We start from the raw sequence: 24,695 nt of genomic DNA, 5'->3' as shown, positions 1-24,695 counted from the left end.
TAGTGTATGAGTGGTGTGTATGGGTTGTTTCCCAGTACTGGGTTACAGCTTGGAAGGGCAAAAGTGGATTCAGACATGCCCTTAATGCATTTGCGCAATGAGCTTTAGACTTTGCACCTAGATCATTAAAATAGAGCCATAGTGTACTTCTGAGACGGAATATTGAGTAGGGGGCGGGGCTTTCTTTTGCACATTCCCTCATAGCAAACCAACGGTAAAAAGGGGTGTGGCTAAAAATATTGTAGCGGAGAAGCACCAATGCAAAACGCAGAAAGCTCAGCCTGAAGATTAACTATAGTTTAATCAGTGGATTAACCTTTGCAGATTAATTGTTCAGCTAAAGAATGATAATGAGCGCAAGGAAAAATAAACATTGGACATTTGGGTTTCACAGACTGCAAGCTTTGTGCAACTCTGCTGCTTTATTAATAATTACATCTTTTTAAAATACACACATTTCCCAAAAGTCTGCATGAAATCAAAATGAGTGTTGAGTTTGCTAGCGCACATGGTTAGATTATCAATTAATCCACTGAAAAAACACAAGGGAGAGGCTCAGCTAAAGATGGAGAACATCTGCGGTGGAGAAGAGAATGTGGCGGCGCTGTGAGACTGACCCACGCTGACCTTCACAACACGCCTGACAAACATCACACACACAAAAACACCACACAGCGGATACAAACCAGCAGATCAGGTTTATTAACAACGGCCCAATTCAACATACAGAACCAACAGGAGAGATGAGAACAGAAGTTATTGAGTTATTAATACACCTGTGGAGAACATCGCCTCAGCAGAGTCCATGAGAAGTCACACACACAACGCCAGCTCTGGGCCGCATTCAGATTGACAGAGCAAGCAGAGCTGTGGGATGATGGCGAAGAGCAAATCTCTCACACACACACACACCTCTCTCACACACACACAGATTTTCCAGTGCTAAAATAATGTTTTACAAAAATAATGCAAAAGCAGAAAGAAAGAAAAACCACTGCACCAATCATCAACACTCGCGGACACACAGACCTCAGAAAACCAGTACACAGCAGCATCATCATCATCATCACTATTGATCCAGATGACTTCAGGCTGTGTTTTCACCAGAGGATTAAAACAGTAGACTGGCTCGATCAGGCTTTTGAATTAATCAGGAATTTGGGAAACTCTGGATTTGGTCATACTCCAGCTATTTTCCGCTGATGTTCTGACCATCTGACTGAAGATTGAACACTTTTTGCTTAATTTTGATCGACTTTTGTGCATTCAAAGAGTAAAAAAGCAATTGTGTTTAATCTTTAATCAGAAACATGTTGCATTGGCATCCAGAAATGGAGATGCTCATCTTAATCCTGATGTCTGAAGCCTCGTCAGTCTCTGTGAATGAATATATTCATCTAAACAACAGCAGGTTTAGTAGTTTGCATCAATGCGCATTAATTAAAGACCTCCGTCAGTGCGGATGAAGGACGGTTTTCCTCTGGATGAGAGACTCCGTGAATGAAAACAAAAAAAGACAGAAATATCTGTGCAGAAAGTAAAGGTTAGAGTGATGAACGCCAGCGGGAAGCAGCAGGGACGTGAACACCAGCTCAAACAGAAGAGGACACAAGCAAACATTTGGCCTCAAATCACTTGTGGAAAATGCACACAGAAGCTAATTTTAGCCATTAGCATTGGCTGGATTACGTGTGTGTATTTTGTTAGTTAATTGGGATGTATCCTTTCCTGTCCTTTCTTAAAGGCGGCCTGAGCAAGTCTTCTGCAAGGAATAGAAACAAAAACAAAACACGCCATTATTAAGGCAGAGTTTGAGTTACCCACAATCCTCCAGTCAAACCATATACAGATATTTACAGTACTGACGGTACAGCATCGTGACTCCGATTATTAAAGCACAAACACTAGAACCAAAGTCCACTTTAATGTACAAAAAATAAGCATAAGAGGAATACAAACGCCCAAATGAGTTTAAAAGGCAGAGCGACTGGAGCGCCGCGGCTCCGTTTACAGTGAACGCTGATCCAAGAGTCCGATTTAATGTGAACGTTGGAAACAAATAAGCATTAAAGCCATTGTGGGGAGAAGAATTTACAGCTACAATCCAACTTCTGTTGAGTTTTCTAGAAAAAACAACAACTCTGATCGATTCACAAGAGAAACAAACCCAAAATCAGCAAAAAAAGGCTGCAAGTGGACGGCAGGGTGCTTGATAAAACACAAAGTCAAAGGTAAAGCACAGCAGAATTGGTGCATCTGTGCACAAGCTTATCTCAGAGGTGTGTACAAAAACTGGAGTGTTTAAAATCAACTATTCCCAAAAACTGAGCGAGAGGCGTCCGGACAGCCCATCAGAGAAGGCCTTCAGAACGGGGTGGATGAAGAACTCTTCATGCGGATGTTTGAAGTGAACCGTTAGAGCATGGCACTTTAAAACAGACCAATCAGACGAGAGATTATCATCAGAAACGGCGAGACGTCTGAATGCGGCCACTGAGACGAAACACATTAATATTACAATCATTCACATCTGCAATCATCTTCTGGCTCAGTCTGGACCAATGATTGGGAGAGATCTTCATGATCCAGAAACCCAAACGAAATTAATTCAACCCAATAAGAGAGAGAGAGAGAGAGAGATTCAATACATGTACACCCCTACTGAATCAATGATCCCATCAAGAGAAAACAGACAGCAGCAGCAGCCCATGATCAGGACTGACTGACACCGTAGGAAATCACCGGCTCTGGGACGGGCAGAAAGGCACAGACACACACATTCGTTGGCTCGTTTTCCTCTGGACTCTGTGCTGGGAAAGCGGACGGCGGGACGTCCACAATAAATAAACAGGTTTAGCCGGAGAGCGAAGTCTTTGTGTTATCAGCTGATCCGCAGCAGGCCGCTTGAAGCAGAAGATGATGTTGGACGAGCACGGTCGGGGGAACAGAGAGTGTGTGTAGCCATTAAAACTGGGTCCCAATGTGGCCATCCATGACTCCACCAAAAAAGCACACACACTCTTCTCACACACACACACTCATAGAGAGCTTGAGTCTATCGTTGCCACCCCCCTGCCGCCCCAGAGTTCCAGGCGGAGGGTGGCGTTCTGGCCTGCAGGGGGCGCCGCTTACACACACACTCACTCACTCACGCACGCACACGAACACACTGCCCCCCGCGCCACTCTCCGCTCTACCTGTCCTTCAGCTCCTGCGTGACGCGTTTGGTGATGCGCCCGCACAGCAGACCCATGAGGAACAGCAGCACCACACACATCGCCAGCATGCTCAGGATGTAGCTCTTAGCAGGAGACATGAACACCTGACCTGCCAGATCTGAGAAACCTTCTGCTGGAGCCACCTGACCACACACACACACACACACACACACACACACACACACAAAAAAGCAAGACTTCTGTAAGATGTGTGTTAATCATGTACAGAAACACAACAGCAGATGTAAAATGTCAGTCAAGTTGACCGTCTCCACCACGGCTGCTCAACCCTGTTCCTGGAGATCTGCCTTCCTGCAGCGTTCAGCTCCAACCCTGATCAAACACACCTCAGCCAGTTCATGAGGACCTGAACTGGAATGGCGATCACAGACAGGTGTGTTTGATATGGGGCTGAACTGAACTCTGTAGGAAGGCAGATCTCCAGGAGCAGGGTTGGTGACCCCTGGTCTACAGCGTTTGAGTGTGTGTGTGTGTGTGTGTTAGAGTAAATTACAAAACCATTTGTACTGAAATTCACATCAATTCAAGTGCAGAATCTTCCACAAGACTTGTGTAAATTGGATTTATTGTTGACGTGTGTTTACCTTGGCGGCGTAACTCCACATGTCGATGCGGTCCTGTAGTCTCTTCTTGCACTCGGGCTGCAGGCGGACACGTTTGTCCTGAAGAGCCTCCATTAGACAGGACATCTCTGCGCACACACATGCACACGCACACACACACACACACACACACACACACACACACGTTTGTTTTGGTGGATTGTGAGTCCACAGGGTTCCATTGTTTTTATACAGTACACACTGTAAAACTGAGTTAAGCTTCATAATTCCCCTTCAGTCACACCTACGACATTATACACACTCACCGGCCACTTTATTAGGTACACCTGTCCAACTGCTTGTCAACGCAAATGTCTAATCAGCCAATCACATGGCAGCAGCTCAGTGCATTTAGGCATGTAGACATGGTCAAGACGATCTGCTGCAGGTCAAAGTGAGCATCAGAATGGAGAAGAAAGGGGATTTAAGAGACGCTGAACGTGGCATGGTTGTTGCTGCCAGACGGGCTGCTCTGAGTATTTCAGAAACTGCTGATCTACTGGGATTTTCACACACAACCATCTCTAGGGTTTACAGAGAATGGTCCGACACAGAGGAAATATCCAGTGAGCGGCAGTTCTGTGGGAGCAAATGCCTTGTTGATGTCAGAGGTCAGAGGAGAATGGCCAGACTGGTTCCAGCTGATAGAAAGGCAACAGTAACTCAAATAAGCACTCGTTACAACCGAGGTCTGCAGAAGAGCATCTCTGAACACACAACACGTCCAACCTTGAGGCGGATGGGCTACAGCAGCAGAAGACCACACCGGGTGCCGCTCCTGTCAGCTAAGAACAGGAACCTGAGGCTACAATTCACACAGGCTCACCAAAACTGGACAATAGAAGATTGGAGAAACGTTGCCTGGTCTGATGAGTCTCCATTTCTGCTGCCACATTCAGATGCTCGGCTCACAATTTGGCCTCAACAACATGAAAGCATGGATCCATCCTGCCTTGTATCAGCGGTTCAGGCTGCTGGTGGTGGTGTAATGGTGTGGGGGAGATTTTCTTTGGGTCCATTAGTACCAATTGAGCATGGTGTCAACGCCACAGCCTACCTGAGTATTGTTCTGACCATGTCCATCCCTTTATGAGCACAGTGTCTCCATCTTCTCTTGGCTACTTCCAGTAAAAGACCTCAAGTCAGGACTCGAACTCGGGACGCCGTGAGCACCTCAGTGCTATAATGTTGGCACTATTTACCGCTAGGCTATTGGTTCCAAAACACACACACACACACACACACACACACTCACGTCTGCCTTTGCCCGGTGGGATGGCGGCGCACTGGTGTTTGATGTCGAGAGCGCAGGCGGGTGTGAAGAACAGGGTCCACGAAGATGTCAGCTTTACTCTCCTTCAGGATGTTCAGCACCTCCTGCACACACACACACACACACACACACACCCACACACAGATGGAGACTCAGAGATGATCATAATAGACACTGCAGACACACACAGAGCTGACGCTGGAGCAGATTTTACCTTCTTACAGCCCTCATGGTTGATCTTCAGCAGGTTGACCTTCAGACACTCCTCCACCTGCCCTGTCTGCTCCTGCGCAGCCACCTCCTCCGCACACAGACGTGGGATCTGGAGACACACAGACACACACACACACACACACTCATTTTGTCATGATGTCCTCTCTGAAGTTGAGCATTGAATCTGTATTTAGTGTTTGTTAACAGAAACATGTCCAGTGTGTGTGTGTGTGTGTGTGTGTGTGTGTGTGTGTTGACCTCTTCACTGCACTGGAGCTGCAGCTGTGGGTCGAGTCGATAGTCCAGAGCAGATTCCTGGAGGATCACACTGATCTGAGCCTCACAGTCTGAGGAGAGACGCTGGAGACACACACACACAGACCGAAACATACACACAGTCAGTCAAGCATTGATATTGTACAGTGTTTTAGTGACTGCGCGCGCATATGTGTGTGTGACAGAGGGTGTGCACTTGTACATCTGTGCGTGAGCGTTTTTTTGCATGTGTGAGAGATATTTGTGTGTGTGTGTGAGTGAGTGTGTGTGTGGGGGTGAGGATGTTTAAGTGTGTGTGTTCTGTCACCTGGTCAGCATATTTGAGTTTGAGGCAGGAGATGACCTGTCCCTCCAGCTCGTTGTCGTCTCTGGCGTTGTTCAGGATGTTCTGGCAGAATTTGGGGATATCAGCTTTACAGGCCTTCCTCAACACAGGGTTCAGGCGGTAATCTACCACACACACACACACACACACACACAAGCTCATCACCAGCAGTAACAGCACAAAACATAACCTGCTTTCTGAAGCACACACACACAACTCACCGTGTTCAATGGTCAAACTCAACCAGTGCCACCAGGAGGAGTAAATGACTATTTAGATTTAGTGTGAACTGACCCTTTAAGCTATCAGCTCCAGTACTCTTATATAATCATTCTACAAACAACTATAGAAAGATAGATAGACGGACAGATGGATAAACAATATTAGACGGATGATCGATAGAGTGGGTGGGTAGGTAAGTAGATATGTAGACAGACAGACAGACAGATGCTCTCAGTAAGTAAGTACCCGTGTTCTGTGTGATCTGCCTCTTGGTGATCATCTGTTTGCACTTGGGGTCCATGAGCTCGCTGTTCTTGTTCTGCTTTAGGCACTGCAGCAGGTTCTTGGCGTCCGTCTCGCTGCAGAAGCGCTGAGGAAGGACAATAATAATAATAATGATAATGATGATGATGATGATGATGATGAAGATGCTGCAGTTACTAAAGCTCTCCTCACCCGGATCATCTGCTTGCAGACCCTCATCAGCTGGAAGTCCAGCTCCGGGTCCATCATCTCTGTCTCCTGCAGCCGGAACACCTTCTGATGGCAGTGCTGCGTCAGGTGCTTCTTATTCTCCTTCAGGCACTCGATCACCTAAACACACACACGTCAGTCAGCTGGTCAGTGGTGCGGTCAGCAAGTTCAGTGATTCAGTATTGCAGTCGGTAAATCGCTCTGTGGTGCAGTCAGTTGGTTGGTAAATTGTTCAGTCAGTTGATCAGTAGGTGAGTAAGATGGTCAGTGGTTTAGTCAGTTGGTCAGCAGTTCAGTCAGTGGTTCAGTAAATTGGTCTGTAGTGGTGTCTAAGTTGGTAAGTGGTTCAGTAAGTTGGTCAGTGGTCGAGTCAGTAAATTGGTGTAGTTCAGACAGTTGGTCAGTAGTTCAGTAAGTTGGTCTGTAGTAGAGTCAGTAAGCTGCTCAGTGGTTCAGCCAGTTGGTTAATAGTTTAGTAAGTTGGTCAGTAGTGGAGTCAATAAGTTGGTCAGTAATTCAGTAAGTTGGTCAGTGCTTTATTCAGTGGTCAGTAGCGGAGTCAGTAAGTTTGTCAAAAGGTTTCATTCGGTTTTTCTCTAGTTCAGTCAGTCAGTTGTTCAGTAAGTTGGTCTGTAGTGGAGTCAGTAAGCTGCTCAGTGGTTCGGTCAGTTGGTTAATAGTTTAGTAAGTTGATCAGTAGTGGAGTCAATAAGTTGGTCAGTGGTTTATTCAGTTGGTCAGTAGTTCAGTCAGTGGTTCAGTCAGTTGGTCAGTAGTTCAGTAAGTTGGTCTGTAGTGGAGTCAGTAAGCTGCTCAGTGGTTCGGTCAGTTGGTTATAGTTTAGTAAGTTGATCAGTAGTGGAGTCAATAAGTGGTCAGTGGTTTATTCAGTTGGTCAGTAGTTCAGTCAGTGGTTCAGTCAGTTGGTCAGTAGTTCAGTAAGTTGGTCTGTAGTGGAGTCAGTAAGCTGCTCAGTGGTTCGGTCAGTTGGTTAATAGTTTAGTAAGTTGATCAGTAGTGGAGTCAATAAGTTGGTCAGTGGTTTATTCAGTTGGTCAGTAGTTCAGTCAGTGGTTCAGTCAGTTGGTCAGTAGTTCAGTAAGTTGGTCTGTAGTGGAGTCAGTAAGCTGCTCAGTGGTTCGGTCAGTTGGTTAATAGTTTAGTAAGTTGATCAGTAGTGGAGTCAATAAGTTGGTCAGTGGTTTATTCAGTTGGTCAGTAGTTCAGTCAGTGGTTCAGTCAGTTGGTCAGTAGTTCAGTAAGTTGGTCTGTAGTGGAGTCAGTAAGCTGCTCAGTGGTTCGGTCAGTTGGTTAATAGTTTAGTAAGTTGATCAGTAGTGGAGTCAATAAGTTGGTCAGTGGTTTATTCAGTTGGTCAGTAGTTCAGTCAGTGGTCAGTAGTGGAGTCAATCAGTTGGTCAGTAATTCAGTCAGTTGATCAGTGGTTTATTCAGTTGGTCAGTAGTGGAGTCAGTCAGTTGGTCAGTAGTTCAGTAAGTTGGTCTGTAGTGGAGTCAGTAAGCTGCTCAGTGGTTCGGTCAGTTGTTTAATAGTTTAATAAGTTGATTAGTAGTGGAGTCAATAAGTTGGTCAGTGGTTTATTCAGTTGGTCAGTGGTTCAGTCAGTTGGTCAGTAGTAGAGTCAATAAGTTGGTCAGTAATTCAGTCAGTTGATCAGTGGTTTATTCAGTTGGTCAGTAGTGGAGTCAGTCAGTTGGTCAGTAGTTCAGTAAGTTGGTCTGTAGTAGAGTCAGTAAGCTGCTCAGTGGTTCGGTCAGTTGTTTAATAGTTTAATAAGTTGATTAGTAGTGGAGTCAATAAGTTGGTCAGTGGTTTATTCAGTTGGTCAGTAGTTCAGTCAGTGGTTCAGTCAGTTGGTCAGTAGTAGAGTCAATAAGTTGGTCAGTAATTCAGTAAGTTTGATCAGTGGTTTATTCAGTTGGTCAGTAGTGGAGTCAGTCAGTTGGTCAGTAGTTCAGTAAGTTGGTCTGTAGTGGAGTCAGTAAGCTGCTCAGTGGTTCGGTCAGTTGGTTAATAGTTTAGTAAGTTGATCAGTAGTGGAGTCAATAAGTTGGTCAGTGGTTTATTCAGTTGGTCAGTAAGTTGTCAAAAGGTTTCATTCGGGTTTCTCTAGTTCAGTCAGTAGGTCAGTAGTTCAGTAAGTTGGTCTGTAGTGGAGTCAATAAGTCAGTCAGGGTTCAGTCAGTTGGTCAGTAGTTCAGTAAGTTGGTCAGTAGTTGAGTCAGTAAGTGGTTCAGTAAGTTGGTCAGTGATTCAGTCAGTTGGTCAGTAGTGCAGTCAGTAAAATAGGCAGCGGTTTGGTCAGTCACGCAATCAGTCAGCTGGTCAGTGGTTTAATAAGTTAGTCAGTAGTGTGATTCAACAGTTGGTCAATGATGAGATCAATCAGTCAGTGATAGGTTAGTAGTCAGTCAATGGTGTCGTCAATCAGTCAATCAATAGTGCAGTCAGTCAGTCAGTCAGTCGATCGGTCAATCATTCAGTCAGTCGTTCTGCCAGTGATGTGGTAAGTCAGTCAGTCATGAGGTCAATGCTGTTGTCAGTTAGTGATGTGGTCAGAAAGTAGGTTGGTCAGTGATATGGTGTGGAAGCGTGAGGCTCACCTGTGCGTTCCCGAACACCACATTCTGGCAGTGCTGCTTGATGTCCTGCCGGCAGCTCCATACAGCTCAGGCTCCAGACGGATGTCCTCTGACTGCAGGAACACAAACACAACAGAACACACGTCACAGCTACACAACAGACCACATGTGACGACTACATGTGATGTGAACCCAGAATTAAACACACCGCTCTAGTAAAGCTTCATATTCAGTACAAGTTAATTTAGTTCAAGCTTCGTGTTATAATGAGAGTATAAACACTGACCATCTCCAGCTCCTCCACCCGCAGCTGCTTGCGGCACTTCATGGACACTCGCTGCTCTTTGGCCTCCTGCAGGGTGTCGTTCCTGACCGTAGTGCTCAGACAGATGACCACGTCCACCCTGAACACACAACACCTTCCCATCATTTACTGTCCATCAATAATTCTGCAGTAAAATCAGTGTATTGATGCGTTGAGCAGACACTAGAGTAAGATCAGTGTGAGGATGGGAAAGTCTCACTTCTTCTTGATGTTGGGGCAGAGCTTCAGCACGTCTTCTTTACACGCCATCTTGAACTTGTAGGAGAAGCGGAAGTCCTTCATCTGGATCTGAAGCGCAGGAGAAACACGGTAAAACAGAGGAGCAGGAGTGTGTGTGTGTGGTGTGTGTGTCGTCAGACGCACCAGTGGAAGTGTGTGACGCCGACGGCGCACTTCTCGTTCATCTCCTTCTGGTGTTTGTTGGCCACGAGGCACTCCATCAGGTCTCCGGTGTCGATCTGATATCAGCCACTTCCTGCACAACACAAACAGCAGAAGACGCTCAGAGATGCAGGAGAACACCACACACACACACACACACACCACACACACACACACACAAACGTACGTGGCAGTAGGATGGATCACCGGCTCACAGGCCCGAATCAGCAGCGCCTCAATCTGAATGTCCTGAGAAACAGAAACACACGCACATACACACACACACACACACACACACACACTCATTAGAAACACACAAATACACAACACACAAATATTAGACACCAGTAGCATGAAGCTGGACAAGCTTGTTAGCTGGTTAACTTTCCGTTTATTTTGCACCAATCCTGGGTTTTTGGTACCATAAGGGCAGCAGCACTTTATTAACTCCTGGTTGTCATGGTATCTTACACTGCACAGATAACCTGCTTAGAGTTATGTTCTGGATATGCTCGGCTATGTTCCGGACATGCTCGGGCTATGTTCCGGACATGCTCGGGCTATGTTCCGGACATGCTCGGGCTATGTTCCGGACATGCTCGGGCTATGTTCAGGCTATGTTCTGGACATGCTCAGGCCATGTTCGGATATGCTCAGGCCATGTTCTGGATATGCTCAGGCTATGTTCCAAATAGGTTCCGAATATGTTCCAGTTATGTTCAGGTTATGTTCTAGATACATTTGGTTGTGTTCAGACTATGTACAGGACATGTACTAGATAGCTCTGGTTATGTCCTGAATGTTCCAGTTATGTTAAGGTTACACACAAGAAATGTTCAGCTTATGTTCTGATTAAACTCCAGTTATGCTCAGGCTATGGTCTGGGTATGTTCAGGTGATGTTTTGGGTATTTTCAGGCTCTGTTCTGGCTATGCACATAATATGTTCAGGACACATTCTGGTTATGTTTAAACTGTGTGCAGGATATGTTCTGATTAAGTTCATGTAGTTCTGGGTCCTGAACCATAAAGCTGGACTAACTGTCTAGCCAGGTAAGTTTCAGTTTAGTTTGCATCAATTCTTGGTTTTAGATAAAATGAAGGTAGCTCAGCTGCTAAATAAATGGTCCATGCCTAAAGTTACCAAAACCCAAGATCGGTGCAAACTAAACTGAAACTTAATGAGCTAGCCAGCTAATCCAGCTTCATGGTACAGGCCACAACACCACACAAGACAATTTGTGTACCTCAGACTCGAGCTCCGTCAGGTTCCCACCACATCCCTGCAGCCGGGCGCCAGATCCTCCAGATGATCCTGCAGACACTCCAGCTCCTGAAACGCACACACAGTGTTAGTGAATGCTAATAAACACAGTGACAGTGGTGTTTATTCTCCGCTGAGCTGACCTGTCCAGCCTCAGTCTTCTCACTGCACCATTTCCCCAGATCAGTCATGCAGCGCTGCTGGAGCTCCGGGTCCAGCTTCACATCCAGAGCTCTCTGATGGAGGATCCGCTGCACCTCTGTCTTACAGTCCCGCGACAAACTACACACAAACACATATTAAACACACACACCTTACATTCCAGTGACACACACACACACCAAAAATTAACAGGAGAGAGAGAGAGAGAGGAGAGAGAGAGAGAGAGAGAGAGAGAGAGAGAGAGAGGAGAGAGAGAGAGAGAGAGAGAGAGAGAGAGAGAGAGAGAGAGAGAGAGAGAGAGAGAGAGAGAGAGAGAGAGAGAGAGAGAGAGAGAGACTCCTTTAAGCACACACAGACTCCTTTACACACAATAAACACACACACACACACACACACACACACACACACACAGGCATACATACTCTCCACCAGCCATTCTCTCCCTATTCAGACACGGGTCTCTCCATAGCTGTAATGATGTTTCTACTCTCACACAATTATTATTTTAACCCAACTCTCACAGAAAAACAACCTGCACTTTTACATTTGACTTCATTCTGTGTCATTTATGAGTCCCCACAGTCACACAGGGGTCCCCATGAGTCTGTGTGCGTTCAGGTTTAAGGCCCACTGAGACATACAGAAATAAAACCGGTGGGTTCTGTTCCTCCAGGCGCCCTTATTAAGAAAATCAGTGAGACGAGAAGTTCATTAATAAAAGAGTCTGTTTCCTGAACACTCTGCAGCTCACTGACTCGGTGTCGCCTTTAATTCAGTCCCTCGAGCTTAATGTGCTAATGTGAGAAGGATGACAGACGAAAACACACTTCAGACTAAACACACACGCACACACACACACACACACCTGAAATCTGAAAGGCCATGAGCTGTGATTCTGACAAAAACATCAGTCCTTAATGATTCACATTTGTCTAAATATCTGTGACTATACACTCACCGGCCACTTTATTAGGTACACCTCACTAGTACCGGGTCGGACCCCCTTTTGCCTTCAGAACTGCCTTAATCCTTGGTGTCAGAGATTCAACAAGCTACTGGAAATATTCCTCAGAGATTTTGCTCCATATTGACATGATAGCATCACACAGTTGCTGCAGATTTGTCGGCTGCACATCCATGATGCCAATCTCCCGTTCCACCACATCCCAAAGGTGCTCTATTGGATTGAGCTCTGGTGACTGTGGAGGCCATTTGAGTACAGTCAACTCATTGTCATGTTCAAGAAACCAGTCTGAGATGATTGGCGCTTTATGACATGGTGCGTTATCCTGCTGGAAGTAGCCATCAGAAGATGGAGACACTGTGCTCATAAAGGGATGGACATGGTCAGAACAATACTCAGGTAGGCTGTGGCGTTGACACCATGCTCAATTGGTACTAATGGAATGTGGCAGCAGAAATGGAGACTCATCAGACCAGGCAACGTTTCTCCAATCTTCTATTGTCCAGTTTTGGTGAGCCTGTGTGAATTGTAGCCTCAGTTTCCTGTTCTTAGCTGACAGGAGCGGCACCCGGTGGCAGTGATGTAATAACCAATATAAATGATGTAACGTCAGCTTTTTTTTAAAAGAGAATGTGGTATATATGCACACGAACATTTAATTTTCAGTCAATGTCTTGTTTAATAAATAGTTCAAATGATATTTTAAAATCGTTTGTATATGTTTTCATTAGTTTTATTTTTGGATAAGGATTTTATTATATTTAAATCGCCCGCATATATTGTTCTGATGCGCGTTCGCGTGCGGAGGAGCTGCGCGTTCCCGATTTCTGCCTGGTTCACGCTGTAGATTAAGGCGGGTTAAAAACTCCTCAAAACAAGACAAAACCTGCAGATTAGTGTTCAGTGAGACTCAAACTGCAGATCAAACTCCTGCAAGATCAACATTTATCTCAATGTCTGACATTAGAACGATGAAGCTGCTGCTGTGTGTGTTGATCATTTTCTCCAGCCAACTCTTCACATCTCAGGCACAAGTAAGAGACTTTACAGCAATGCCAAATATAACTAGCTAAAATGATTGATCAAATGTTTGCATTTGTTTTCATAAGTTATTTTTATTGTCCAATGGCCACGACAAAATCAGGTGTATAATTATTTCAAAGTAATTGAATATTGCATTATGATTAATATTGGATTAATAGTATTTTAAATGAAATAACTGATCATGTTATTCCAGTCTATAGTGCTGAATATATAACACTCTTGCATGTGCATTTATTTCTAAAGCCCTTTTAACATTTCAATTCACGTTTATTCACTTTTCACAATATTTATTGTTTCAGAGCTGCTTTAAATAAGGTGCACATTATTGCAAGTTATTAGATACCATAACTTTATTAGTTACTATAACGTTCAATAACTGGTAACTAAGAGCTTTAACAGTTAAAGTTGTTATAAACATAGTTAACCTGTAGTTATATAGTGTATAGGTGATGTATAGGTGAAGTGTATGAGTTGTCTTCGATGGTTGGCATAATTTAATAATGCAGATTGTGCAAAGCAGCTTAACATAGACGAATAAAAGAGAGTAAAAGCAAAAATATTTCTAATTAATGAGTTAAAAATGCAGCTAAGCAGTCTTGATTAACCTGCTTCAGACTTGAGAAAGCTGGTCTGGGTTTTTGTGCACATGTGAAGCCGCTGCAGTGTTTGCTCTGGTTTTAACAGCAGACTCTGAGGAGCCCCTTCGTCCAAAACACAGAGCAGATCCGGCCAACACTGAACACAGCCAAACCATCCCATAATCACACTCTGACACCATACAATCCTGCAGAACACACTATACAGCAGTGCAAGGAAAACTACTGCAGGCTGAAACAATGCAAAAAAAAGCTTTTCTTACTCAGAGTTTGTCTCGTTTCTAATCCAAATATCTAACAAATCTTAAATCAAGAAGCATTTTCTAGACAAGCAAAACACGTGGTCCTGTTTTAATAAACAATATACCAAATTTAAGAGAGTTTTCCCTAAAAACAAGCTAAATAATCTGCCAGTGGGGTAAGGAGAAAAAAGCTTCTGTCAAAAGGAAAAGCAAGACCGTTTTGCTTACCTAGTTGGCAGATTATTTAGTTCATGCTGCAGTGGAAACAGAATGAATATTGTGTCTGACTCCATCATGAGCTTGGAGGACTGCATCCATACATCTCTGACATGACTCAAATCACTGATTAATAAAGTCATCTGGAATGGTGAAGAAAGCCTTCTTGCAGGACTCCCAGAGTTCATCAAGAGTCTTTGTGTTCATCTTCAACACCTCCTCCTTCATCAGCTCAATAATGTTCATGTCTGGAGACTGGGCTGGCCAATCCTGCAGCATCTCGACCTTCTCTGCTTTCAGAAGCTTTGATGTGGAGGCTGAAGTATGAGAAGGAGCGCTATCCTGCTGGAGAATTCGCCCTCTCCTGTGGTTTGTAATGTAATGGGCAGCACAAATGTCTTGATACCTCAGGCTGTTGATGTTGATCATCCACTCTGCAGATCTCTCGCACACCCCTATACTGAATGGAACCCCAAACCATGACTTCTCCTTCACCAAACTTGACTGATTTCTGTGAGAATCTTGACTCCATGTGGGTTCCAGTAGGTCTTCTGCAGTATTGGTGATGATTGGGATGCAGATCAACAGATGATCCAGCAGAATAATCTGACACTAGAAGTCGAGTTATTATGTGTTGCTCTTAGAGCTGAGATCAACAAGACTTTCATCAGGTAGTGTATAGTTATTAAAATACTATATATATATATATACATATATATACATATTTATAAGAGTTTATTCTCCTTAGCTTTTGAAAAGTGATAATATGCAGATGTTATTAATATAAATAAATAATCTGTGATCATCAAATCATCATGTTATAATGTTTTCAGGATCATGTGAGTGTAAATACAGCTTTACATCAGATACTCCACTGTAAACAGACACTGAAACACTGTTCTGAACTGTTGTATTGTGGAATAATGCTGTTATTGTGATGGTGCTGTAATGCGCTGTGTGTGTGTGTGTGTGTGTGTGTGTGTTGCGCAGGAGTGTGAGGTGGTGAATTCTGCTCTCCAGCAGATGATGAAGACTCTCTCTGCGCACGAGATGAGTCTGAGGAGCCTCCAGAAAACACTGAAGCAGATGCAGAGCACCAGAACACACAGCACAGGTCACACACACACACACACACACACACAGATCATACACAGTCACTCACTACAAACAAACACACACCAAGAGCATTATATACACAAACATCTCAACTATAATCATAAAACATCTTCATACTTGCGGCACGGTGGCTCAGTGGTCAGCACTGTGGCCTCACAGCAAGAAGGTCGCTGGTTCGAGCCCCAGCTGGGTCAGTTGGTGTTTCTGTGTGGAGTTTGCATGTTCTCCCCGTGTTGGTGTGGGTTTCCTCCAGGTGCTCCGTTTTCCCCCACAGTCCAAACACATGCGCTATAGGGGAACTGATCAACTAAACTGGCCGTAGTATGAGTGTGTATGGGTGTTTCCCAGTTCTGGGTTGCAGCTGGAAAGGCATCCGCTGTGTAAAACATATGCTGGAGTAGTTGGCGGTTCATTCCGCTGTGGTAAATAAGGCACTAAGGAACATGATTATTCTTACTTCTGACACTGTAAGCTAGTGTTAAACTGCACAACATCAGGATCTTCAATGTGAAGTTTGTGTGTGTGTGTGTGTGTGTGTGTGTTCCCTGTCCTGCAGGGTCAGCCTGTCCTCCGCCCCCACCGCTGATGAACGGGCGTATGCTGGGTCGAATCTTCAGGATGGGTCATGAGATCCACTACCTATGTGACCCAGGGTTCCAGCGGATGGGGCCCGAGAGCAGAGTGTGTCTGCAGTCTCTGAGCTGGAGCGACACGCAGCCGTCCTGCCAGAGTACGACACACTCACCACAGCTGTATCTGCCAGAGAGCGCTCCTGTCCTCTGCTGCCTTTCTTTCTTTATTTCCGCATCAGCAAGTTTACGGCTGAATTAGATGACACATGACAATAAGAACGTCAGAGATCAGGTTTACTAGAGCTGAGGAGTTCATCAATACAGACCTGAGAGATGTGCATTAACAACACTGCTCTCCTCAGGGCGAATATCTCCTGTCCTCTCAGCTGGAGACACTGAGGGAAGCGCGATGAATGATGATGACGAACCCACCGCTGAACCTCCGTCATCTTCATCATCATCATCAGTCTACACCAGGACGTCTCGCTGTGTGGAGTTTCTGGACTCCATCCACTGCTCCTGTGATGCAGGATTCAGCATCTCCAGCTCCAACACCTCACTCTGCATGGGTGACTCAAAACACGCACACACACACGCACACACACACACACACACACACACACACACAGCACCAGTGATAGAGCTGGTCATTGACAGTTCTTGCATGTACTTTTACCGTGGTGAATGATCGAGTGTGATCATGTATCAGAAGGGGAATTCAGTATCATGTGACGTGATTCATTTCTGAACAGTTGTGTGTGTGTGTGTGTTTCAGACATAGACGAGTGTGAGCTGTTCCGACACACTCCACCTGGCCGTGTGTGTGCGCACACCTGTGTGAATACAGCTGGAAGCTTCTACTGCCGCTGTCCGGACGGATACAAGCTCAGCCGAGATAGCAGGAGCTGCCACGGTACACACACACACACACACACACACACACACACACACACACACACACACACACAGGACCATCTGAAAATACACAACAGAATAAAACAAACAACACACCATACACCACAAAACACACACACACACACACACGCAAAAAACACGAAAAAAAACCCCACAAGATGCAACACACAATGCACATAACACTTTATACACACACTCAGAATACATACACACACACACATACAGTACACAACACACTTATGCACACGCAAACAATGTGCATATGTACCAAACCCACTTCTGAAAACACAACAGCATAACACACACACACACGTATAGATAGCACTCATGCTCTGTCTGCATGTATACTTGTGTGTGTGTGTCCAGCAGAGGGCAGTGTTGATGTGTTGTGTTGTGTGTAGATGTGGACGAGTGTGTGCAGGCGGCTCATAACTGCAGCTCTGAGCAGGTGTGTGTGAACACTTACGGTGGACATCGCTGTGAACACATCCACTGTCCTGAGTTTCACAACGCCACATACATCAAGACATCAGCGCTGTGAGTCCACACACACACACACACACACACACACACACACGGGTTTGCTTGTGTGTTTGAGCAGTGTTGTGTCTCCACAGGCGCTGTGAGCGGAGCCCGTGTGTTGAAGAGGACTCTGTGTGTCTGCAGGCTCCGCTCTCCGTCACGTTCCACTTCATGTCGGTGGTCTCCAACATGCGGGTCCCCGTGGTCCTCTTCCGCGTGTCAGCGGAGCGGCTCCTGGGGGACTCTCTGCGCTTCAGCCTGCAGGGGAACAGCAGCGTTCAGCAGGTCAGCATTCAGCGCTCGGGTCCCGGGACCGCTCGGCTGGTGCTGCTGCGCTCCATACGGGGCCCGGATCAGCTGACGGTGGACATCCAGATAGACCAGACGGAGAGACGGAAGCTGATCGGGAGATATCTGACCAGAGTCACGCTCTTCATCTCACCGTACGACTTCTGAATCAGCACACACACACACACCGAGGTCACTGTACAGAGATCATGAAGGAAGTCTCTAGATTAAAGTCCGCATGAACTGGAAGCTGCTACCTTTTGTTTTTGTGTTGTGCCGCAGTTCCTAGAGAAACGGAATATTAAATGAGAAAACAGTGGGCGTGGCTTGTCTTTTTACTGCGAGCTGATTGGATGTTGTAAAGTAGGCGTGTCATGGGGAAAGATGGGGAAAAGGGTTTGGGTGGAGTTATTACAGCCTAACAGGCTCCTCCTCCTCACCATTTATGACTGTAGGAGGGGCGTGGTTAAGTATGTTAGCCACGCCCAATAGCTCATACAGACCTAATCCGAGAATTTAACCAAAAACAAACAGGAAGTGCTTTCTCAGACTTTAATTATAGATGACAAGGGCAAATTATTCACCACAAAACTAGCAATGAGAGCTAACAGAATCAAGAGGGTCAGTTTTAATTTCATGTGGACTTATGTAACAATAACTGGAGGATCTAAAACTCGCATGTATATTTATTTAAAGGGACAGTCCACCTAAACTTGAAAATTGACTCGCTCTTAATTCTACATGAAGGTCAATTGACCCTCCTAATTAATTCTTGAGCCCACTAAAGGATGTCGAAACATGTATGGAGGGTCCAGCATTCTAAATAGAGAGATGCCACATAGCACTGTGTCCTCACAGCAAGAAGGTCGCTGGTTCGAGTCTCGGCTGGGTCAGTGTGTGTTTCTGTGTGGAGTTTGCATGTTCTCCCTGTGTTGGCGTGGGTTTCCTCTGAGTGCTCCGGTTTCCCCCACAGTCCAAACACATGCGATATAGGGGAATTGATCAACTAAATTGGCCGTAGTGTATGAGTGTGTGTGTATGGGTGTTTCCCAGTACTGGGTTACAGCTGGAAGGGCAAAAGTGGATTCAGACATGCCCTTAATGCATTTGCGCAATGAGCTTTAGACTTTGCACCTAGATCATTAAAATAGAGCCCATAGTGTACTTCTGAGACGGAATATTGAGTAGGGGGCGGGGCTTTCTTTTGCACATTCCCTCATAGCAAACCAACGGTAAAAAGGGGTGTGGCTAAAAATATTGTAGCGGAGAAGCACCAATGCAAACGCAGAAGCTCAGCCTGAAGATTAACTATAGTTTAATCAGTGGATTAACCTTTGCAGATTAATTGTTCAGCTAAAGAATGATAATGAGCGCAAGGAAAAATAAACATTGGACATTTGGGTTTCACAGACTGCAAGCTTTTGTGCAACTCTGCTGCTTTATTAATAATTACATCTTTTTAAAATACACACATTTCCCAAAAGTCTGCATGAAATCAAAATGAGTGTTGAGTTTGCTAGCGCACATGGTTAGATTATCAATTAATCCACTGAAAAAACACAAGGAGAGGCTCAGCTAAAGATGGAGAACATCTGCGGTGGAGAAGAGAATGTGGCGGCGCTGTGAGACTGACCCACGCTGACCTTCACACACGCCTGACAAACATCACACACACAAAAACACACACAGCGGATACAAACCAGCAGATCAGGTTTATTAACAACGGCCCAATTCAACATACAGAACCAAACAGGAGAGATGAGAACAGAAGTTATTGAGTTATTAATACACCTGTGGAGAACATCGCTCAGCAGAGTCCATGAGAAGTCACACACACACGCCAGCTCTGGGCCGCATTCAGATTGACAGAGCAAGCAGAGCTGTGGGATGATGGCGAAGAGCAAATCTCTCACACACACACACACACTCTCTCACACACACACAGATTTTCCAGTGCTAAAATAATGTTTTACAAAAATAATGCAAAAGCAGAAAGAAAGAAAAACCCTGCACCAATCATCAACACTCGCGGACACACAGACCTTCAGAAAACCAGTACACAGCAGCATCATCATCATCATCACTATTGATCCAGATGACTTCAGGCTGTGTTCACCAGAGGATTAAACAGTAGACTGGCTCGATCAGGCTTTTGAATTAATCAGGAATTTGGGAAACTCTGGATTTGGTCATACTCCAGCTATTTTCCGCTGATGTTCTGACCATCTGACTGAAGATTGAACACTTTTTTGCTTAATTTTGATCGACTTTTGTGCATTCAAAGAGTAAAAAAGCAATGTTGTTTAATCTTTAATCAGAAACATGTTGCATTGCATCCAGAAATGGAGATGCTCAATCTTAATCCTGATGTCTGAAGCCTCGTCAGTCTCTGTGAATGAATATATTCATCTAAACAAACAGCAGGTTTAGTAGTTTGCATCAATGCGCATTAATTAAAGACCTCCGTCAGTGCGGATGAAGGACGGTTTTCCTCTGGATGAGAGACTCCGTGAATGAAAACAAAAAAAGACAGAAATATCTGTGCAGAAAGTAAAGGTTAGAGTGATGAACGCCAGCGGGAAGCAGCAGGGACGTGAACACCAGCTCAAACAGAAGAGGACACAAGCAAACATTTGGCCTCAAATCACTTGTGGAAAATGCACACAGAAGCTAATTTTAGCCATTAGCATTGGCTGGATTACGTGTGTGTATTTTTGTTAGTTAATTGGGATGTATCCTTTCCTGTCCTTTCTTAAAGGCGGCTGAGCAAGTCTTCTGCAAGGAATAGAAACAAAAACAAAACACGCCATTATTAAGGCAGAGTTTGAGTTACCCACAATCCTCCAGTCAAACCATATACAGATATTTACAGTACTGACGGTACAGCATCGTGACTCCGATTATTAAAGCACAAACACTAGAACCAAAGTCCACTTTAATGTACAAAAAATAAGCATAAGAGGAATACAAACGCCAAATGAGTTTAAAAGGCAGAGCGACTGGAGCGCCGCGGCTCCGTTTACAGTGAACGCTGATCCAAGAGTCCGATTTAATGTGAACGTTGGAAACAAATAAGCATTAAAGCCATTGTGGGGAGAAGAATTTACAGCTACAATCCAACTTCTGTTGAGTTTTCTAGAAAAACAACAACTCTGATCGATTCACAAGAGAAACAAACCCAAAATCAGCAAAAAAAGGCTGCAAGTGGACGGCAGGGTGCTTGATAAAACACAAAGTCAAAGGTAAAAGCACAGCAGAATTGGTGCATCTGTGCACAAGCTTATCTCAGAGGTGTGTACAAAAACTGGAGTGTTTAAAATCAACTATTCCCAAAAAACTGAGCGAGAGGCGTCCGGACAGCCCATCAGAGAAGGCCTTCAGAACGGGGTGGATGAAGAACTCTTCATGCGGATGTTTGAAGTGAACCGTTAGAGCATGGCACTTTAAAACAGACCAATCAGACGAGAGATTATCATCAGAAACGGCGAGACGTCTGAATGCGGCCACTGAGACGAAACACATTAATATTACAATCATTCACATCTGCAATCATCTTCTGGCTCAGTCTGGACCAATGATTGGGAGAGATCTTCATGATCCAGAAACCCAAACGAAATTAATTCAACCCAATAAGAGAGAGAGAGAGAGAGAGATTCAATACATGTACACCCCTACTGAATCAATGATCCCATCAAGAGAAAACAGACAGCAGCAGCAGCCCATGATCAGGACTGACTGACACCGTAGGAAATCACCGGCTCTGGGACGGGCAGAAAGGCACAGACACACACATTCGTTGGCTCGTTTTCCTCTGGACTCTGTGCTGGGAAAGCGGACGGCGGGACGTCCACAATAAATAAACAGGTTTAGCCGGAGAGCGAAGTCTTTGTGTTATCAGCTGATCCGCAGCAGGCCGCTTGAAGCAGAAGATGATGTTGGACGAGCACGGTCGGGGGAACAGAGAGTGTGTGTAGCCATTAAAACTGGGTCCCAATGTGGCCATCCATGACTCCACCAAAAAAGCACACACACTCTTCTCACACACACACACTCATAGAGAGCTTGAGTCTATCGTTGCCACCCCCCTGCCGCCCCAGAGTTCCAGGCGGAGGGTGGCGTTCTGGCCTGCAGGGGGCGCCGCTTACACACACACTCACTCACTCACGCACGCACACGAACACACTGCCCCCGCGCCACTCTCCGCTCTACCTGTCCTTCAGCTCCTGCGTGACGCGTTTGGTGATGCGCCCGCACAGCAGACCCATGAGGAACAGCAGCACCACACACATCGCCAGCATGCTCAGGATGTAGCTCTTAGCAGGAGACATGAACACCTGACCTGCCAGATCTGAGAAACCTTCTGCTGGAGCCACCTGACCACACACACACACACACACACACACACACACACACAAAAAAGCAAGACTTCTGTAAGATGTGTGTTAATCATGTACAGCAAACTCAACATCAGATGTAAAATGTCAGTCAAGTTGACCGTCTCCACCACGGCTGCTCAACCCTGTTCCTGGAGATCTGCCTTCCTGCAGCGTTCAGCTCCAACCCTGATCAAACACACCTCAGCCAGTTCATGAGGACCTGAACTGGAATGGCGATCACAGACAGGTGTGTTTGATATGGGGCTGAACTGAACTCTGTAGGAAGGCAGATCTCCAGGAGCAGGGTTGGTGACCCCTGGTCTACAGCGTTTGAGTGTGTGTGTGTGTGTGTGTTAGAGTAAATTACAAAACCATTTGTACTGAAATTCACATCAATTCAAGTGCAGAATCTTCCACAAGACTTGTGTAAATTGGATTTATTGTTGACGTGTGTTTACCTTGGCGGCGTAACTCCACATGTCGATGCGGTCCTGTAGTCTCTTCTTGCACTCGGGCTGCAGGCGGACACGTTTGTCCTGAAGAGCCTCCATTAGACAGGACATCTCTGCGCACACACATGCACACGCACACACACACACACACACACACACACACACACACGTTTGTTTTTGTGAATTGTGAGTCCACAGGGTTCCATTGTTTTTATACAGTACACACTGTAAAACTGAGTTAAGCTTCATAATTCCCCTTCAGTCACACCTACGACATTATACACACTCACCGGCCACTTTATTAGGTACACCTGTCCAACTGCTTGTCAACGCAAATGTCTAATCAGCCAATCACATGGCAGCAGCTCAGTGCATTTAGGCATGTAGACATGGTCAAGACGATCTGCTGCAGGTCAAAGTGAGCATCAGAATGGAGAAGAAAGGGGATTTAAGAGACGCTGAACGTGGCATGGTTGTTGCTGCCAGACGGGCTGCTCTGAGTATTTCAGAAACTGCTGATCTACTGGGATTTTCACACACAACCATCTCTAGGGTTTACAGAGAATGGTCCGACACAGAGGAAATATCCAGTGAGCGGCAGTTCTGTGGGAGCAAATGCCTTGTTGATGTCAGAGGTCAGAGGAGAATGGCCAGACTGGTTCCAGCTGATAGAAAGGCAACAGTAACTCAAATAAGCACTCGTTACAACCGAGGTCTGCAGAAGAGCATCTCTGAACACACAACACGTCCAACCTTGAGGCGGATGGGCTACAGCAGCAGAAGACCACACCGGGTGCCACTCCTGTCAGCTAAGAACAGGAAACTGAGGCTACAATTCACACAGGCTCACCAAAACTGGACAATAGAAGATTGGAGAAACGTTGCCTGGTCTGATGAGTCTCCATTTCTGCTGCCACATTCAGATGCTCGGCTCACAATTTGGCCTCAACAACATGAAAGCATGGATCCATCCTGCCTTGTATCAGCGGTTCAGGCTGCTGGTGGTGGTGTAATGGTGTGGGGGAGATTTTCTTTGGGTCCATTAGTACCAATTGAGCATGGTGTCAACGCCACAGCCTACCTGAGTATTGTTCTGACCATGTCCATCCCTTTATGAGCACAGTGTCTCCATCTTCTCTTGGCTACTTCCAGTAAAAGACCTCAAGTCAGGACTCGAACTCGGGACGCCGTGAGCACCTCAGTGCTATAATGTTGGCACTATTTACCGCTAGGCTATTGGTTCCAAAACACACACACACACACACACACACACACTCACGTCTGCCTTTGCCCGGTGGGATGGCGGCGCACTGGTGTTTGATGTCGAGAGCGCAGGCGGTGTGAAGAACAGGGTCCACGAAGATGTCAGCTTTACTCTCCTTCAGGATGTTCAGCACCTCCTGCACACACACACACACACACACACACACACACACACACAGATGGAGACTCAGAGATGATCATAATAGACACTGCAGACACACACAGAGCTGACGCTGGAGCAGATTTTACCTTCTTACAGCCCTCATGGTTGATCTTCAGCAGGTTGACCTTCAGACACTCCTCCACCTGCCCTGTCTGCTCCTGCGCAGCCACCTCCTCCGCACACAGACGTGGGATCTGGAGACACACAGACACACACACACACACACACTCATTTTGTCATGATGTCCTCTCTGAAGTTGAGCATTGAATCTGTATTTAGTGTTTGTTAACAGAAACATGTCCAGTGTGTGTGTGTGTGTGTGTGTGTGTGTGTGTGTTGACCTCTTCACTGCACTGGAGCTGCAGCTGTGGGTCGAGTCGATAGTCCAGAGCAGATTCCTGGAGGATCACACTGATCTGAGCCTCACAGTCTGAGGAGAGACGCTGGAGACACACACACAGACCGAAACATACACACAGTCAGTCAAGCATTGATATTGTACAGTGTTTTAGTGACTGCGCGCGCATATGTGTGTGTGACAGAGGGTGTGCACTTGTACATCTGTGCGTGAGCGTTTTTTGCATGTGTGAGAGATATTTGTGTGTGTG

General features: G+C 45.6%; 2 protein-coding genes and 1 pseudogene across 4 annotated transcripts in view; 1 reads left to right on the top strand and 2 right to left on the bottom strand.

Moving 5' to 3' along the window:
• Positions 1-2,304: 2,304 nt before the first annotated feature.
• On the bottom strand, positions 2,305-11,794 carry LOC130218975 (Golgi apparatus protein 1-like; annotated as a pseudogene).
• A 1,380-nt stretch (positions 11,795-13,174) lies between these two features.
• Positions 13,175-18,152, top strand: LOC130219404 (fibulin-7-like). The gene is made up of 7 exons (XM_056451810.1): positions 13,175-13,356; positions 15,411-15,534; positions 16,093-16,266; positions 16,471-16,677; positions 16,884-17,021; positions 17,425-17,560; positions 17,641-18,152. Exons 1-7 carry the CDS (start codon positions 13,276-13,278, stop codon positions 17,999-18,001), a joined length of 1,221 nt encoding a protein of 406 aa, XP_056307785.1. The 5' UTR covers positions 13,175-13,275; the 3' UTR covers positions 18,002-18,152.
• Positions 18,153-19,526: 1,374 nt separating this feature from the next.
• Positions 19,527-24,695, bottom strand: part of glg1a (golgi glycoprotein 1a) — a 28,502-nt gene continuing 23,333 nt past the window's right edge. For 2 of the 3 annotated variants that reach the window (XM_056451806.1, XM_056451808.1), the window contains 6 exons: positions 24,429-24,530; positions 24,174-24,281; positions 23,941-24,061; positions 22,668-22,774; positions 22,043-22,206; positions 19,527-20,608 (listed from right to left, as the gene is read on the bottom strand). In XM_056451806.1, coding sequence (XP_056307781.1) covers positions 20,551-20,608; positions 22,043-22,206; positions 22,668-22,774; positions 23,941-24,061; positions 24,174-24,281; positions 24,429-24,530 — 660 coding nt within the window. In that variant the 3' untranslated portion in view covers positions 19,527-20,550. Of the gene's footprint in view, positions 22,207-22,667; positions 22,775-23,940; positions 24,062-24,173; positions 24,282-24,428; positions 24,531-24,695 lie in introns of all 3 variants that reach the window. The other variant, XM_056451809.1, reaches the window with a different exon arrangement.

The sequence above is a fragment of the Danio aesculapii genome, chromosome 25 (assembly GCF_903798145.1).
Source record: "Danio aesculapii chromosome 25, fDanAes4.1, whole genome shotgun sequence".
NCBI lineage: Eukaryota > Metazoa > Chordata > Actinopteri > Cypriniformes > Danionidae > Danio > Danio aesculapii.
The sequence above is the reverse complement of the archived record's forward strand: the minus strand, read 5'-3'. Positions and strand labels throughout refer to the sequence as shown.

Excerpts from the sequence above, each read along its gene's own strand:
- LOC130219404 (XM_056451810.1), top strand. The coding sequence starts at position 13,276 with ATGTCTGACATTAGAACGATGAAGCTGCTGCTGTGTGTGTTGATCATT. Across the intron at positions 15,535-16,092 it reads CACCAGAACACACAGCACAG|GGTCAGCCTGTCCTCCGCCC; the intron begins GTCACACACACA and ends CCTGTCCTGCAG. Across the intron at positions 16,678-16,883 it reads CAACACCTCACTCTGCATGG|ACATAGACGAGTGTGAGCTG; the intron begins GTGACTCAAAAC and ends TGTGTGTTTCAG.